Source organism: Phragmites australis, chromosome 22 (genome assembly GCF_958298935.1).
Source record: "Phragmites australis chromosome 22, lpPhrAust1.1, whole genome shotgun sequence".
Taxonomy (NCBI): domain Eukaryota; kingdom Viridiplantae; phylum Streptophyta; class Magnoliopsida; order Poales; family Poaceae; genus Phragmites; species Phragmites australis.
Window position 1 is genome coordinate 8,985,498 of NC_084942.1, and position 16,117 is coordinate 9,001,614.

At 41.4% G+C, this 16,117-nt stretch overlaps 2 protein-coding genes across 2 annotated transcripts; one reads left to right on the plus strand and one right to left on the minus strand.

Annotated features, from left to right (window-relative positions):
• Window positions 1–4,866: 4,866 nt before the first annotated feature.
• On the plus strand, window positions 4,867–14,056 carry LOC133904870 (probable carboxylesterase 16). Its single transcript, XM_062346497.1, has 2 exons — window positions 4,867–5,688; window positions 13,245–14,056. Exons 1-2 carry the CDS (start codon window positions 4,937–4,939, stop codon window positions 13,780–13,782), a joined length of 1,290 nt encoding a protein of 429 aa, XP_062202481.1. The 5' UTR covers window positions 4,867–4,936; the 3' UTR covers window positions 13,783–14,056.
• LOC133904871 (uncharacterized) lies at window positions 7,136–10,400 on the minus strand. Its single transcript, XM_062346498.1, has 3 exons — window positions 9,474–10,400; window positions 8,255–8,372; window positions 7,136–8,069 (listed from the first exon to the last, which is right to left on the minus strand). The coding sequence occupies exons 1-3, from the start codon at window positions 9,604–9,606 to the stop codon at window positions 7,754–7,756; spliced, it is 567 nt and encodes a 188-aa protein (XP_062202482.1). The 5' UTR covers window positions 9,607–10,400; the 3' UTR covers window positions 7,136–7,753.
• Window positions 14,057–16,117: the final 2,061 nt, after the last annotated feature.

Here is a 16,117-nt window from a genome sequence, read left to right on the forward strand (position 1 = left end):
ATCCACCAAATTATCTACTTCCACATTTACATTTATCAGATTAAGATTATCGGCAAGACCTAGACTTACTTTTACTAAATAACCCAATAAAGATAAACACATATGACACTAAATATAATAAATATAATAAAACACTAAACAAATATGTATGCAAAATGAACTCGTCATATTTGTAACACCGCTTAGCTCCAGGTCTATGCCACCTAGGCCTTTCGGTATTGAAATTCCGATCGATAACCTCTAGTCGGTATTTCAAATGGGGATAGGATTTATTCTTGGGATTTCCCAAGTTCGCATACATAAGTTGTAATTTTCTATTCAAATAATATTATTTAAAAATATCCAAGACTGCGTGTCTTGGTAACTTTGCCCGCTGGTTGATGCCAAGGTAAACATGTTTAACGTGGATGAATGTTGGTATGCAGTACCGACTATGAACACAGGGGTGACGCGTTGAGCTTCGAGCACTGTGTTGTAATTTGCAACGCTGACGCGTGAGGTTGTTCTGTGCAAGTCAGCTCGGCACAGTATTTACAACTACTTCAAATTATTGTGCCGGATTACGAGTAAATTGAACATTTCTCCTAATCCATCGCTTTTCCTTAATTCTTAGGTTGATGGTTTTTTTTTTTGGGCGAAAGATAGCTCAACCCCATCCATCAATTTGGATGGCACCTGTTAGAATTCACTAATTTAGCGCAGAAGAAATTCATTTCGTATCCTTTTTCCTGCTGCAAAATCATAAAATCAATGCACCTTTTCATCTTTTCCTTTTTTTTTTTATTGATGTCACCCTTTTTTTCTATTTGTTTTCTTTTTACATCTGGTTGCAGTCAGCCCAAACACCCAAAACAAATCATTTCTGTTGAAATCGAAAAGAATAAAAGAGCCCGGGCCATTTCTTTTGGGCGCCACATGCGCGCACCTATTTAGTTCTCCCTTGCTCCTTCGAGAGCGAATGTGGGGCCCACACTGCCCACTCCTCTGAGAGAGGTTCCTATAGGTAGACGACTGTAAGAATCTTATAGCTAGCCCGGCAGATGCCCTATACGAATTGGGCCCATGCCGCTGCTGTCGTCTTCTTCTCTGTCATCAACTCTAGTGAGACACCCCTACCTCCTTTGTCTCTATTAGCTTCTCAACGCCAGACTTGCACCTGTCGCCCTCTTCCTCGATAGATCGACTTCATGTAAGACCATCATTGTGATGCCCTCTCCCCCTACACCACCCAATCAACGATCCTCTGCCTCCCGCGAGTGGCAACATCCCCGCCGCGTAGCCACCTCTCCCCATGTCTGCCACCACTGTCGGTCGACCTTCTTCCTTAGGCCTCCCTCTAGAGCCAAAGCTCTTCGAAACCTTAACTCATCTCCGTAGCCCTAAACTCGTCGAAGACGACGACTCGTCAGAGTTGACATCGCAGAGAAATACACTAGAGTCCTCAACCCTCACCCTAACTAGCGAATCATCGAACGTCAACATGAAGAATGGTATGTGATCCACCAAATTATCTACTTCCACATTTACATTTATCGGATTAAGATTATAAAGACCTAGACTTACTTTTATTAAATAACTCAATAAAGTTAAACACATATGACACTAAATATAATAAAACACTAAATAAATATGTATGCAAAATGAACTCATCATATTTGTAACACCGCTTAGCTCCGGGTCTATGCCACTTAGGCCTTTCGTTATTTGAAATTCCGATAACCTCTAGTCGATTTTTCAAATGGGGACAGGCTTTATTCTTGGGATTTCCCAAGTTCGCATACGTAAGTTATAATTTTCTATTCAAATAATATTATTTAAAAATATCCAAAGACTATGTGTCTTGGTAACTTTGCCCGCTGGTTGATGCCAAGGTAAACATGTTTAGCGTGGATGAATGTTGGTATGCAGTACCGACTATGAACACGGGGGTGACGCGTTGAGCTTCGAGCAATGTGTTGTAATTTGCAACGCTGACACATGAGGTTGTTCTGTGCAAGTCAGCTCGGCCCAGTATTTACAACTACTTCGAATTATTACGCCGGATTACAAGTAAATTGAACATTTCTCCTAATCCACCGCTTTCCTTAATTCTTAGGTTGATGGTTTTTTTTTTGGCGAAAGATAGCTCAACCCCATCTATCAATTTGGATGGCACCTGTTAGAATTCACTAATTTAGCGCAGAAGAAATTCATTTCGTATCCTTTTTCCTGCTGCAAAATCATAGAATCAATGCACCTTTTTATCTTTTCCTTTTTTTTATTGACGTCACCCTTTTTTCTATTTGTTTTCTTTTCGGACATCCTGTTGCAGTCAGCCCAAACACCCAAAATAAATCATTTCTGTTGAAATCGAAAAGAATAAAAGAGCCCAGGCCATTTCTTTTGGTTCTACCTTGCTCCTTTGAGAGTGACTGTGGGGCCCACACTACCCACTCCTCCGAGAGGGGTTCCTATAGGTAAACGACCGTAAGGATCTTATAGCTAGCCCGACACATGCCACGTACGAATTGGGCCTATGCTGTTGCGGTCGTCTTCTTCTCCGTCATCAACTCCAGTGAGACACCCCTGCCTCCTTTGTCTCTATTAGCTTCTCGACGCCAGACTTGTGCCTGCCGCCCTCTTCCTCGATAGCTCGACTTCGTGTGAGGCTATCACCGTGATGCCCTCAGCCCCTATACTACCCAATCAACGATCCTCTACCTCCCACGAGTGGCAACATCCCCGCCACCTAGCCACCTCGCCCCTTCGTCCGCCACCGCCGTTGGTCGACCTTCTTCCTTATGCCTCCCTCTAGAGCCAAAGTTCTCCCAAACCTTAACTAATCTCCGTAGCCCTAAACTCGCCGAAGACGACGACTCGTGAGAGTTGACATCGTAGAGAAGCACACTAGAGTCCTCAACCCTAACCCTAACTAGCGAATCATCGAACGTCAACACGAAGAAGACGCGCGTCCAACCATTAGATAGACTCGCCCCTTCCAGTCCACGACATGCCCCAGCCCGTTGGCGGCCAAGGCCCAAAGGCCGAAGCGCGCAGCAAGTCACCGTTTGATTAACCGGTGCAGGCAGCAGGGCTGGGGAAGAACCGGAAAAGTAGAGTTATTAACCGGGAACTAGGCCACTAATTAATGTGCAAATCTAGTGATGCTGTTTAATAATTTTATCCTACCAACGCCCGCTTCGTGATGATGACAACATCTGATCTCTGCCTTGCGCTGTCGCGCTGTACTGTCGCATGAGCATCGAGTAGATGGGAGGAGAGGAGCCGCCGCAAAAGGCACAGGAGAAAGCTACCCAGAGGTGTTATTGTCGTGTGCGTGTGCAAGGTCCCTTTCTTGAAGGGTGACTGTCTTCGCATGTTTATCTCCTTAGATTTGGTATCGGGAAAAAGAAATAACAAAGTAGTTTAAATCTGTGCAAGTACTAGCTAGATATAAAACCCTAACAACCATGTTTGAAATGTTCTGGAGTAATTGTATTTGACAATTATTGTCAGCTAAATGACTATTGCATTTTTTTTTGCATTTAAATTTTGAGCTCCTTCTAATATATAAATATATATATAGATGTTCTGGAGTAATTGTATTTGACAATTATTGTCAGCTAAATGACTATTGCATTTTTGTTTGCATTTAAATTTTGAGCTCCTTCTAATATATATATATATATATATATATATATATATATGAACTAACGTATCTCTAGAATTTACTATGATGTTTTATTGCAAATACTCTCCCCAATTCAAAATGTATGACATTTAGGGCATCGACACATCTACAAGGTAACACTTTCATTAACAATTTCTTTGAAAATATGTCATTTCAAATAAATATAATTAAATATTATAAAAGTGATTTTCATGATGAATCTAATAACATCTATCTTATATTATCAATCTAAGTACTTCTTTATATATTGATGGTCAAAGTTAAAAAAATGACTAGTGGGAATACTAAAACAACATATATTTTGAATCGGAGGGAGTAATTCACATCAGTAAAGGTAAGAGAAAGCCATTTTATCCTAACTATGTTAGCTTTCAAATGCTTGGCTTCCTTAGAGATGCTTTCCTAATCCTTTTTTTCATGATTATGTTAAAAAAAACTACTTATGGAATTCTTGCATTCCATTTTATCTGAGGGCCTAATGTTTTTCCCTATGTATGCATTTGAATTTTAAGTCTACTAATCATTCATTGATGCCCCTTTCACTTGTCATGATGTATTTCAAAAAGATAGCTTATATTTAGCAAAATAATGTATAAAGTTAGGCAATAATATATTCGTCTTTAGCATTACTCAATAGACTCCACTGTAATATATCTGTCTTTAGCATTACTCAATAGACTCCACTGTACTCAGCCTACTCGCCTTGTTTTGCCTTACCTTTTATTGATGACTTCCATTGCACTTTGTTTAGAATACTGTAGCAATTGTTTGTATGCCAACATCTAAATGATTTATTGCGACACCTCTAGGATTTTTTTAAAGAAATGAAAATTTCACCATCCATAATTTGCAACTTTATATAAAGGAGACACCACTCTATTCAACTTCAAGAGCATCACTAAACTCACCTTTAACAATTATACTGTGTTCATCCAAAAACATCACTAAACTCACCTTTAACAATTGTGCTGTATTTATATTGTGTTACCTCTTCTTTGGTACAATCATTAATACCCATAGCAAGCCTGAAGCCCCTATCCTGCCTAGCTAAACATCCCTATCAACAGTTCAACACACCTAAGCACACACCAAAACTCCAAAAAAAGACAAAAAGAAAAGGCCAAAAAGAGAAAGAGAAAGAGAAAGCCAAATGCCACCTCTCCTTTCCCTGCCATCCATGGCAGCATGCACCCCCCCCCCAGACACTACCCACTGATCTGACCCACCGCCACCCACCCTCCCTTCCCCGGCGAGTCGCCGACGGCCATGCCCCCCGTCTCTGTCCAGCTCCACAGCCTCCTCTTCAAGCTCCTCCTCCGCCGCCGCCTCTCCTCCCTCTCCGCCTCCGCCCCCACCTCGTTCGGCGTCTCCTCCCGCCCCGCCGACCACCGCCCCTCGCCGCCCTCGAACCCGTCCTTCTCCCCCGCCTCCCCCGACGGCGTCGCCACCAAGGACCTCCACCCGGACTCGCTCTCCTCCCTCCACCTCCGCCTCTTCCTCCCCAACCCCCACCACCACGCCGCCGTCAGCCCTGTACCTCATCCCCTCCGCCGCAACTCCTTCCCCCAACCCGACCACGCACCCGGCCAGGGGCTCTCCTGCCGCGCCAGCTCCAGCTTCCACGGCGTCGGCGTCTCGCCCGCGCTGGCCCCCAAGGCGGCGCGCGACTACGGCGGGTACCTCCCGACCACCGCGCAGTCCGCGAGGAAGCTGCCGGTGATCGTGCAGTTCCACGGGGGCGCCTTCGTCACCGGCGCCGCGGACAGCGCCGCCAACGACGCGTTCTGCCGCCGCGTCGCGCGCCTCTGCGACGCCATCGTGGTGGCCGTCGGGTACCGCCTCGCGCCCGAGAGCAGGTACCCCGCTGCGTTCGAGGACGGGGTCGCCGTGCTGCGATGGATCGCCAAGCAGGCCAACCTCGCCGCGTGCGGAAGGACCATGGCGAAGGCGGCCGGCGCCGACTCGTTCGGCGCCGCGATGGTCGAACCATGGCTCGCCGCGCACGCCGATCCGTCAAGGTGCGGTTTCATCTTTCATGGGGTTTGGGGTGATATCTTGTTGAAAATATTTTTCATGATTTTGGTGAGGCGTATAGAAATGCAGTTATTGGTTATTGAGAATCTAGCATTCGTCTTAGGTTTAGTTCTATACCTTATTGATGCTTTCTTTTGGTAGCCTGGTAGGTGATGATGATTGTATTTAGTGAATGGGTGGGCGCAACATAGTTGATCTCGGCATGTGTGGTCGAGTTGCATTTGAGAACCTTCAATGCGTGTGATCAACTTCAGGAAATGTCTTGTTTCTTAGTGGTAGTAATGAGTACATGGATCTGCTTGTTTGATATACTTGGATCAAGTTGACACGACATTCTCTTAGCCTAGCTGTGTTTCGTATGAATTAGTTGAACACAACCAACTCAATCGCATAATGTCGCATTCATGCTGGGTTCCAGGGTGCAGACAATTGCCACCAATAGCATGGCCAACTCAGCTATGATTGATTCTCAATAAGCTGTGCAGTTCATTTGAATGTAGGAGTGAACAATACAAACTTATGAATGGTGTTGACAAAATATAAATAATATTTTTTAAACCTAATATTGATTTATTTCCAGATCAGAAGTAGTTCATCTTGTCAAAATTTGGATTAAAAAATTAAATCAAGTTCTATTGTGAAAATTTTGATTGCTCTAGATCTATGCAATTGAAATCGTTATAACTAATAACACCAGCAGCAGACCAGTCACTGTGATGCACATGCTCAAATATTTTCCCAGATCAATGCCATTGGGTCTTTGGATCACACCAGATGCATTCTTGATAAGGTGATGTCAATCTTTACCTGGTTGGTGTTCGTGCAACTATGCCGAGAAGGAGAAAGTTAGCCAACAAGGCCGAGAAGGAGAGAGTTAGCCAGGAGAAAATGGATGCAAAAGGGTTTGTAGGAGAGCCATCAGGTTCTGATATGGTCACTGGTCTTGTAGAGGGAGGGAGGGAGGGGAGGGGAGGAGAGGAGGGAGCAGGACAAGTTATACTGGAACCACTGATCATATCTGTGCTTTGAGACCAGTAGACATGGAGTTTGATATGAGAGGAAGGAGATATAGGAGTTGCATAGGTCAGAGGAAAAAATATTTTGGAGCTAGAAGAAACAGGGTGATATGCCCCTATATTTGGTTGGGTGTCCCGATCTTTCGATGAGAGAACACTCGTCGGTTTGGTGGAGATGACTTTGACAATCCGGCTACACTTATACGACGGAGCGCTTGGACGATCGCTAAACCAACTCCTGGAGATTACAGACCTTGCCGTAGGCATGATCAGCCTGAACACGAAGTTCTTATCCCTGCAAGCAATCGAAGAACAAACAAGAATAATTGAAGGCAATCTAAATTGCGGATTTAGATGAAGAATGATTTATTGATAAAGGTGGTGTTCTGCAAAGTAGTCCATTTAGTTGGTCGTAAGACACAAGTAGAGACAATGTTGTTTGGCCCAAGGCGAAAACAATGTTTAAACAAACTCAAACTATTTTGGCCGCACCTGGTCGTTATTTAAGGGCGTGCAAGCCACCTAGACACTACGAAACAAACTAGGAAACAAAATCCAACTCTAACTATCTGTTACAATGTCGACTCGTTTTGAGGTTTCTAAGTCACTCACGAGGAATCTTTTCATAGGGTTGGATCCGTTGGAAAGATCACGACGTAATCTTTCCAACCTGTGGCTAAACACTTCCATTGGACTCCGTATGACAGAGATATCTTTCTTTTGTTGCACAGTTGTTTGTTGAATCCGAGATGAATTTGGAGTCCAAGTAGGAATTGCCTCGGAATCTGACTAGCTTGTCCCTACTCAGGATTCCGACCTTCCCACGAGTAGGAACTCGACTTGAAGTCTGAGAAGCTCCCGATAAGCTCCCGCCAAGCTCTGATAAGATCTCGACAAGCTCTGACAATCCCTGACAAAGGTTCAACTCGAGCTATCTTCTTCCACAATTCTGAGTAACAAGACATCACAAGAATTATTTAGTACCATATCATCCTCATAAGTATGGTTATGAACACTGAGGAGCGAGCTCACCTCATGATTTAATTGAAGTGCACGAGCTTAGTAGCATATCATCCTCATAAGTATGGTTATGAACACTGAGGAGCGAGCTCACCTCATGATTTAATTGAAGTGCACGAGCTTGTGTCATAGGACCTTGCAATGGCACAACAACAACCGATTCTGGACGATTACTTGTTGTTCGCGTATCCGCAGCAGTGATGTCCTCATCATCCTCCCCTTCTTGAATTGAAGTTGTCCTCGACGGTAGCTCATCTTCAATTAGTTGTATTGTTGGGAACAACTTCAATTCAGATGATTCACGTCTTGTTCCTTGTCCCCCAATTGTGCTATTCTTTCAAATCTGAGTATAAGCAAAGTAAATACATTAGGTAGTATACTATTCTCATAAATAACAGAATTTAAAGTATTTAGGAACAGACTCATCTTATTCTCATGTTTCCATGCACATGCTCGCATAATTGATTCTTTATATGCATCAGGAATGTTTTCAGCTCGTTTTGTGAGTTCATACTGTCCAGATGTACTTGAAGCATTCACAGCAATTGGTGGAACAACATTTAGTGTGTGATTGGTAGGGAGCTCCGCATCATCCTCTTCTTCAAGAAAAGCCATCCTTGGCTTTTGATAGCCTAAAAATGTACAAGACAAAGACGACAACATATATACATCATATATATAATTGTCATCAGTTTTCGTTGTCTGCTTGTTATGCTCATAACATTTATTATAACAGCAACAACAGGTATGTAAAGATTTTGTCAAATCAACACTAGAACACATATCAAAAAAGATTCTAAGGAATAAAAAAAAAAGATCTCATCATTCCCCCTCTCTTGAAGACAAAGCTGTCCTCGGCTTTCCATAAGCTGAAAATAAGCTAGCAACAAGGACATTATGTATGCATGTTATATGTATATGTCATCTATTTTAACATATCTTCTATGTTGCGCAATTAGGATCATAAAGCGGGAGTATGTGTATATCCAAATTTGCAAGACATAATTCAACTTGTAACTATTTGTGCAAATATAAGCAAAGTATTCATAATTACCTTTGTCCTTATGCAAGCAAGTAATAGAATCATGAATGGGCAGTATGGGACTAAGCACATTAGTATATAAGGCAGAACAAGCATGGTCACAAAGCATGATTTCAATGGTACAAGTATCATATGTCAGCAACAAATTAAAATTTGCAATGTGCATGGTGCTAAACATAGCTCGTTTTAATTCAACAAAATTGTCATAAGTGATGCATAGTCTATCAACAAGAAACTCATTGTTTACACCATAATCTCCAATTAAATGAAATTTATAAGTATTGGTCAAAGATCTCAAACATGGGATTTCACAAATTTTCTTCATAGCATGTGACAAGGTTATAGGTAGATCCAACAAAAAGTAACACATAGTAGGAAGGAAAATTTTCACTAAAACTTCAATATATCTAACCAATTGCATATGATCCAAATCATATTCATCTATCTTGTCAAATGGTTCATTCAAAACAACAGGCAAATCATTCATATCAACATGGTGCACCTAAATTAGCATCTAAATCAATTATTTCACATGGTGCACGCGTGTCAATAGGTATATGATCAATGGAAGCACATGGGATACTTGTTTCATGAATAAAATCGATCGTATCATCAATTGCACGAAAACTCGACAATTGTTGTTCATCATGATCACACGCACCTTCATTAAGTTTAGAACCATTTATATTACCTTTCAAGTTCGTTTCAAATGATATAACTGCAACAAGCTTCTCCTCTTCCTCTTCATCCAATGAATGCAAAGGATGAGTTAATTCATTTTGTTCTTTTGGATTATTCCCAACGTTCTGCAAAAGGTTAAGCATGGAGGAAAACACAAAGGACTAGTCCTCCATTATATGCATCTCATCTTTGCAAGTTGGTTCGGAAAATTCAGAAACATTAACATCTATGAAATGAGAATCAACTTGTTCCAAAGTATTAGATAACCTCAAATCTTCCTCAATCTGGTTTTCAATCTTGCAAGCAAGTATAAACAAATGAGAGTGAATTATATGTTTCATGAGCAAGCATATCCTGAATTTCTGAATTAAGACCTTTTAAAAATCTATTTTCGGTTGCTTTAGCATGTTCCTCTATGCCACTTCGCCTCAAACAAGTTTTTAAATCATGGTAATATTTCTTTACTGTTCTGCTACCTTGTTTTAAGCTTTCCAATTTGGTTAGCAAATAATGAGCATGATATTGAGGAACAAAATCTCTCTCAAAAACTGTTTCATATTCCAAGTTTGAGGTTCTTTACCATGTCTACAGTAATACTTCCAATGTATTAATGCATTATCGGTTAAAACACTAGTAGCAGCCCTAACTTTTTATGTTTCGAATAATTCATATTTTTCAAAAATGTTGTCTACTGCTATTTCCCAATCAATATAAGCATCAGGGTCAAATTGTTCGGTATATAAAGGCAGCGATGACTTGATTTCAACTAGCACATTATCACATACCTTATGTCGGCGAAGATGACAAAATTGACCATAAACATGATCTTCCACTTTGTTCTTGCGAAAACCTGGCATGATTAGTAGCAAACAAGAAAACAAAACAAGTGTATTATTCCTATTTGCTACTAGGTTATGGTGACAACTCTCTCAAACTCTCAAGCCGTTCACAAATTCTTACAAGTTCTTACCAAGCAAAACAGGGGGTGACGGCCATTGACGGTGTCAAAGTTCTTTTGAAGATTGGATGAAGCGATTGCCCGGCGACCAAACAATCCATACGAGGTAGAATTTTGAGGAGTCAGGACAATACTTTTAATATGTAGTAAGGATTAGTAATATTCAAATCAGCAATGCACGTTGAAAATCTGCTCAAAGTACTAGTCAAGCTTGCTGGTCCTAAGCTAAACCGTGTTAGAGACACGAGCCTGGACACAAGCGATATCACGGTGTGACACAATCCAAAAGAAGGCGGCAATTCAGATTGTGGCAGTGGCGCGAAGCAATGATGTGAAAAGATGGTAATGTGTAGCGTGGAGTAATCTGCACGACAAGGAGTGGAGGTACTTTCCAAACATATTACAACTCGAATTTCCAGACCTATTTGGATTCTCCTTTTCTTTTCTTCTTTTTTTTTTTGTTTTTTCCTCCTTTTTTTTCTTTTTTTTACTCCAAATCAAACTCTTTCTTTTTCTCTTGATATGTTTTTATTCGAAAACGAATTATTTCTCCTTCCTTGTGCACAATATGATCAATTGACCAGCAAAGAGCACAACAAAACTAGCAAAACGTGAAGCAGTGGATGATGGGTGTTGCGCAGCCAATATCTATGAGCGGAAGTAAACTTTTGAGTGGTGCGTGGAAGCAGTGATGATAGCGTGTGCAGCAGTGATGCGACGAAAACGTGACAAGAACTCGAAACTAGGCTAGACTTAAAAACCAGCGACTCGACACGATGATGCAACAAATGTTCAACAATGCAAATACCAAAACGAAATTGCAAGGCACAAAGGGTTTGGACAGCGGATGATCTAACACTATTTTTTTTAGGTCAAAGAAACCAACTAACTATGAGAAACAGAAATCTCTCACCGATCAACTTAGAAATCTAATACTACTTGATATGCCTCTATATGGGGTTGGCTGTCCCAATCTTTCGATGAGAGAACACTTGTCGGTTTGGTGGAGACGACTTTGACTATCCAACTACACTCGTACGACAATGGAGCGCCTGGGCGATCGCTAAACCAACTCCTGGATGTTATTGACCTTGCCGTAGGCACGATCAGCCTGAACACGAAGTTCTTATCCCTGCAAGCAACGAAGAACAAGTAAAAATAATTGAAGGCAATCTGAATTGTGGATTTAAATGAAGAACGATATATTGATACATGTGGAGTTCTGCAAAGTAGTCAATCTAGTTAGTCGCAAAACTCAAATAGAGACAATGTTGTTTGGCCCTAGGCGAAAACAATGCTTAAACAAAACTCGAACTATTTTGGTTGCACCTGGTCGCTATTTAAGGCCGTGCAAGCCCCCATAGACGCTACAAAACAAACTAGGAAACAAAATCCGACTCTAACTCTATCTGTTACAATGTATACTTGTTTTGAGGTTTCTGAGTCGCTCACGAGGAATCTGTTGATGGGGTTGTATCCGTTGGAAACATTACACGGCATGTGGCTAAACATTTCTATTGGACTCCGTATGATAGAGATATCTTCTTTTTGTTGCACGGCTATTTGTTGAATCCGAGACGAATTTGGTGTCCGTGTAGGAACTCGACTTGAAGTCCGACAAGCTCCCAATAAGCTCCGACAAACTCTAACAAGATCACGACAAGCTCCGATAATCCCCAACAATGGTTCGACTCGAGCTATCTTCTCTTATATTTCTGAGTAACAAGACATCACAAGAATTATTTAGTAGTATCTCATCCTCATAAATATGGTTATGAACACTGAGGAACGAGCTCACCTCATGATTTAATTGACGTGTATGAGCTCGTGTCATAGGACTTTGCAATGATGCAACAACAACCGATTCTGGATGATTACTTGTTGTGCGCACATCTGCAGCAGTGATGTCCTTATCACAGGGGATATAGGACAAGGAATAGTACTGTTGAGAAGCATCAGAAGTGTAAGGTGCGTGGTGCATGGTGAGATAAGATTTATTGGGTCCCTTTCTAACGTTGTGACTGCATTATTAACAACATCATGTATTTTCTGTGTCTACAATGTTGCAATCCTGATCTCTTATATGCTTGATTTTTTTTTTTCTTTTGCAACATATTTTTAGTTAGGAAACATCACTCCACAGTTAGGAAACACGGTGCGATACGATTTGTTGGATCCCTTTCTAACCTTGTGACTGCCTTGTTAATTGCATCATGTATTTTCTGTGTTTGCAATGTCGCATTCCTGGTCGGAGAAAGAATCAAACTAGTTCATTACGGTTGGCAACCCAAATCTGTTAGTAGTCACAATTTAATCACATTATGTTCTACTAATATATGATATTTTTTGTTTTGCTCATGACTTTAACTATCAAGGGTTGACATGAACCCTAAACTTTTTAGAAGAAAAAATCACTAATACAATCTAAAGAAAAGGCCTCAACAAATCATTCCCTACATTTATTTAGCAATCTATATAGTTGCATCAAGACAAATTATATACGTTAGATTCAGTTTTCTTGTTTATTTTGCCTGATTGCGTGTAAGATGAATTCTGTTTGCAATTATTCATAGAAATGTTCATCATGTATTCATATGTAATCCCCGTGATCTAATGCATCCATCCCTCATCCAATGATCCGCATCAATAGCTTGCATGTTGCAGTCAGACACACACGAGCTTCCACTTTCCACTTGTATATGTCCCCATTAACAGATGCAGCTGTGACTTCCTGATGTCCTTGTATTTCTTTTCATTTTACTATACTTAGCAGCTGATGCTACTATGCTAGTACCTGACATGGATCTCCTTTTATGGTAACAGGTGTGTTCTCCTTGGCGTCAGTTGTGGAGCGAATATTGCTGACTATGTGACACGAAAAGCTGTTGAGGCTGGGAAACTCCTCGACCCTGTGAGAATTGTTGCGCAAGTTCTGATGTATCCGTTCTTCATGGGAAGTGCACCCACTCAATCAGAACTGAAATTGGCAAACTCATACTTCTATGACAAGTCAATCTGTTTACTCGCCTGGAAACTCTTTTTGCCTGAGGGTGAATTCAGTTTGGACCATCCAGCTGTGAACCCTCTTGTACCTCGAAGAGGCCCTCCGTTGAACCTTATGCCTCCAACCCTGACAGTCGTTGCAGAGCTAGACTGGATGAAGGATCGTGCAATAGCATACTCGGAGGAGCTCCGCAAGGTAAACGTGGATGCCCCTGTTCTCGAGTACAAGGATTCAGTCCATGAGTTTGCCACGCTAGACGTCCTGCTGCAAACGCCGCAGGCTCAGGCTTGTGCTGAAGATATAGCCATCTGGGTTAAGAAGTACATATCACTGCGTGGCCATGAATTGTCGTATTGACCCGTCTCGATGAAATTGTAACCTCAGTTGCCCACCTACATCAAGTCATGCATCAAACCAGGTTCGACATTACTTCATTCTCGCTGCACTGTCGTGGTAACCATATGATGGGGAAGGGAGAGTCTATCGGCTGAGTGTAACATAGCGCTCTCATCAGAGATGTTGGGTGATTGTTTCATGGTAATTCAAACTGCCCAGGGTAATCTGAGGTAATCCGTGACCGGTCTGAGATTGTACATTTCCACGTTCTAATGGCATTTGAAGCTTTCATGTATTCAATTCCCCAGTTTTGTGTCCACTGATCTTGATTGCTTTGGCAATGAGCTGACTCAGCAGAGTGCTACTATGTGAATTGATGTTTGCTGCTTGGCGCTGCACTGCTGGTAAACTTATTAAGTGATGATGATGTTTCAGGCCCTAAACTTCGAAAATAGAGTTTCAGGCCCCTAAAATTGTTCTGGTGTGTCGCCTATTGAAAATGCAAATTCACGCTCTAAACTTATTAAGTAATTCATCGGAGAGCACCCAAGATTCTGTTAGAATACAGGAGCTTATATAATTTTAATAATTCTTAATTAATTTTAAAAGCCCATCTCGTGAGGAGACGGTTCATTACGAAGTCTTTTATCTATCAGTATCATATTGCTAATAAAGATGGATGTGAGAGTTTTCTTTCTATATATATCTAATAATCCCATCTCGTTGGAGATAATAATATAGGCTATTAATTAGAGAGTAATTTTTAATTTGAGAACACTATCATTACGTAAGTCTATATAAAATTAGAGTTTTTATCTCTTCCTCTCTATGTTGCGCTGCTGCTATAGTCTACTACATCCTAGCGTCGGTATGCACCAGCGAACGGGAGCGTAGGTCTCTGAAACCCTCGCTTTTGAGATCTTGCACCGGGAGAGGGCGAATAAGGTTTTTGAAAGCGTTTCACGCAACTGATTAAGTTTTTCACCACGGCTCATCTTTCTGATCGCATGGATGCCATCTGCTGTCATCGTCAACAAATCTGACACGTCGTCAACGGGATTGATTGTGCCGTGAACATGGCGCAACCCGCATCTTCAGCAACCTCCACAATGCAGGACCAGCACATAAAAACTATGTTACTCGTACTTTATTTCCTACGGTTTCTAATTTCAAATAAAATAGATCTAGTCATATGTAGCTCTATCATATATATGTCTAGATTATGTTCTAATAATATAAACATGTTAGTTTAACGGTTTACGCTCATGAATAATTTATAGATTAAATTAAACCTAAAAGTTCTTATATTTTCAACAATCCAAAAACCTTATTATAGACACTTAGGATTTACTATGCCTGGATTTGCCAATACACTGAGGTCGGGCAAGTTTTCCAGTATGCACTTAAAGAGATGGCAAGTGAAGGTCACACTATGGCTCACTGCGATGAATGTATACTAAGTTGTTAATGGTAAACCGGAAGAAACCCTTACTCCTGTACGGGAAAAGGTGTTTATACATGCCACAACAATCTTTGTGGGATGCATTTTGAGTGTTCTTGTTGATCGTCTGTGTAATGTGTATATACACATCAAAGACGTGAAGGAGCTATGGGATATAGTGAATACTAAATAGGTGCATCCGATACAGTGAATATAAACTACTAATTAGAGAGTAGTCCTTAATTTGAGAACACTCTTATTACTTGAGTCTATATAAGAATTAGGATTTTTGCCTCTTCCTCTCTTTGTTGCGCCACGTTGTAGTCTACTCCATTCCGACATCGGCGTGCACCGGCGAACGGAAGAGCAGGTCTCTGAAACCCTCGCTCTTAAGATCTTGCACTAGGGGAGGGCGAATAAGGTGTTTGAGAAGCGCTCCGCTGTAGCAAAAATGACCCTATTAGGCCATGATTGTGATTTTAGTGATTAATGACAATATAGTCATTGGGACTAACATGTTTGTCAAGAATATATGGTAGTAAGTCTCATGGGTGCAATACATGAAGAAGCCACCGAAACCGGGACAAAGTTTGGTTGAATTGGAAAAAGTCCCGTGAGAAATGACTTCACCGGATGGTTCGGTGTTCATATGGTTGAACACACTGAAGCATTGTGTCCAGAGGCATTTAACCTCACCAGATGAGCCGGTGCTCATAGGAGGATAACACCAGAGCATTTCCACCAGAGAAGGTTACAGCTGTTGAAGATCAAAGGTCAACACGCCGGAAGGTCCAGTGATGAAGAGAAGTGCATCAGACAATACACCGGATAATGAACAATATAAAGATGAAGAAGAAAAAGACCCCACCAGATGATCCGGTGATTGATTTGAACTCACCGGAGGAATGCACCGGA

What these genes read in the sequence shown, in the direction of transcription:
- LOC133904871 (XM_062346498.1), bottom strand. Translation starts at nt 9,606, where the DNA reads ATGCTTAACCTTTTGCAGAACGTTGGGAATAATCCAAAAGAACAAAAT. An exon ending in ATTTGAAACGAACTTGAAAG is followed by an intron (nt 8,373 to 9,473) that starts GTAATATAAATG and finishes GTACATTTTTAG; the next exon opens with GCTATCAAAAGCCAAGGATG. An exon ending in GCTTCAAGTACATCTGGACA is followed by an intron (nt 8,070 to 8,254) that starts GTATGAACTCAC and finishes TTGAAAGAATAG; the next exon opens with CACAATTGGGGGACAAGGAA.
- LOC133904870 (XM_062346497.1), top strand. Translation starts at nt 4,937, where the DNA reads ATGCCCCCCGTCTCTGTCCAGCTCCACAGCCTCCTCTTCAAGCTCCTC. An exon ending in GCGCACGCCGATCCGTCAAG is followed by an intron (nt 5,689 to 13,244) that starts GTGCGGTTTCAT and finishes TTATGGTAACAG; the next exon opens with GTGTGTTCTCCTTGGCGTCA.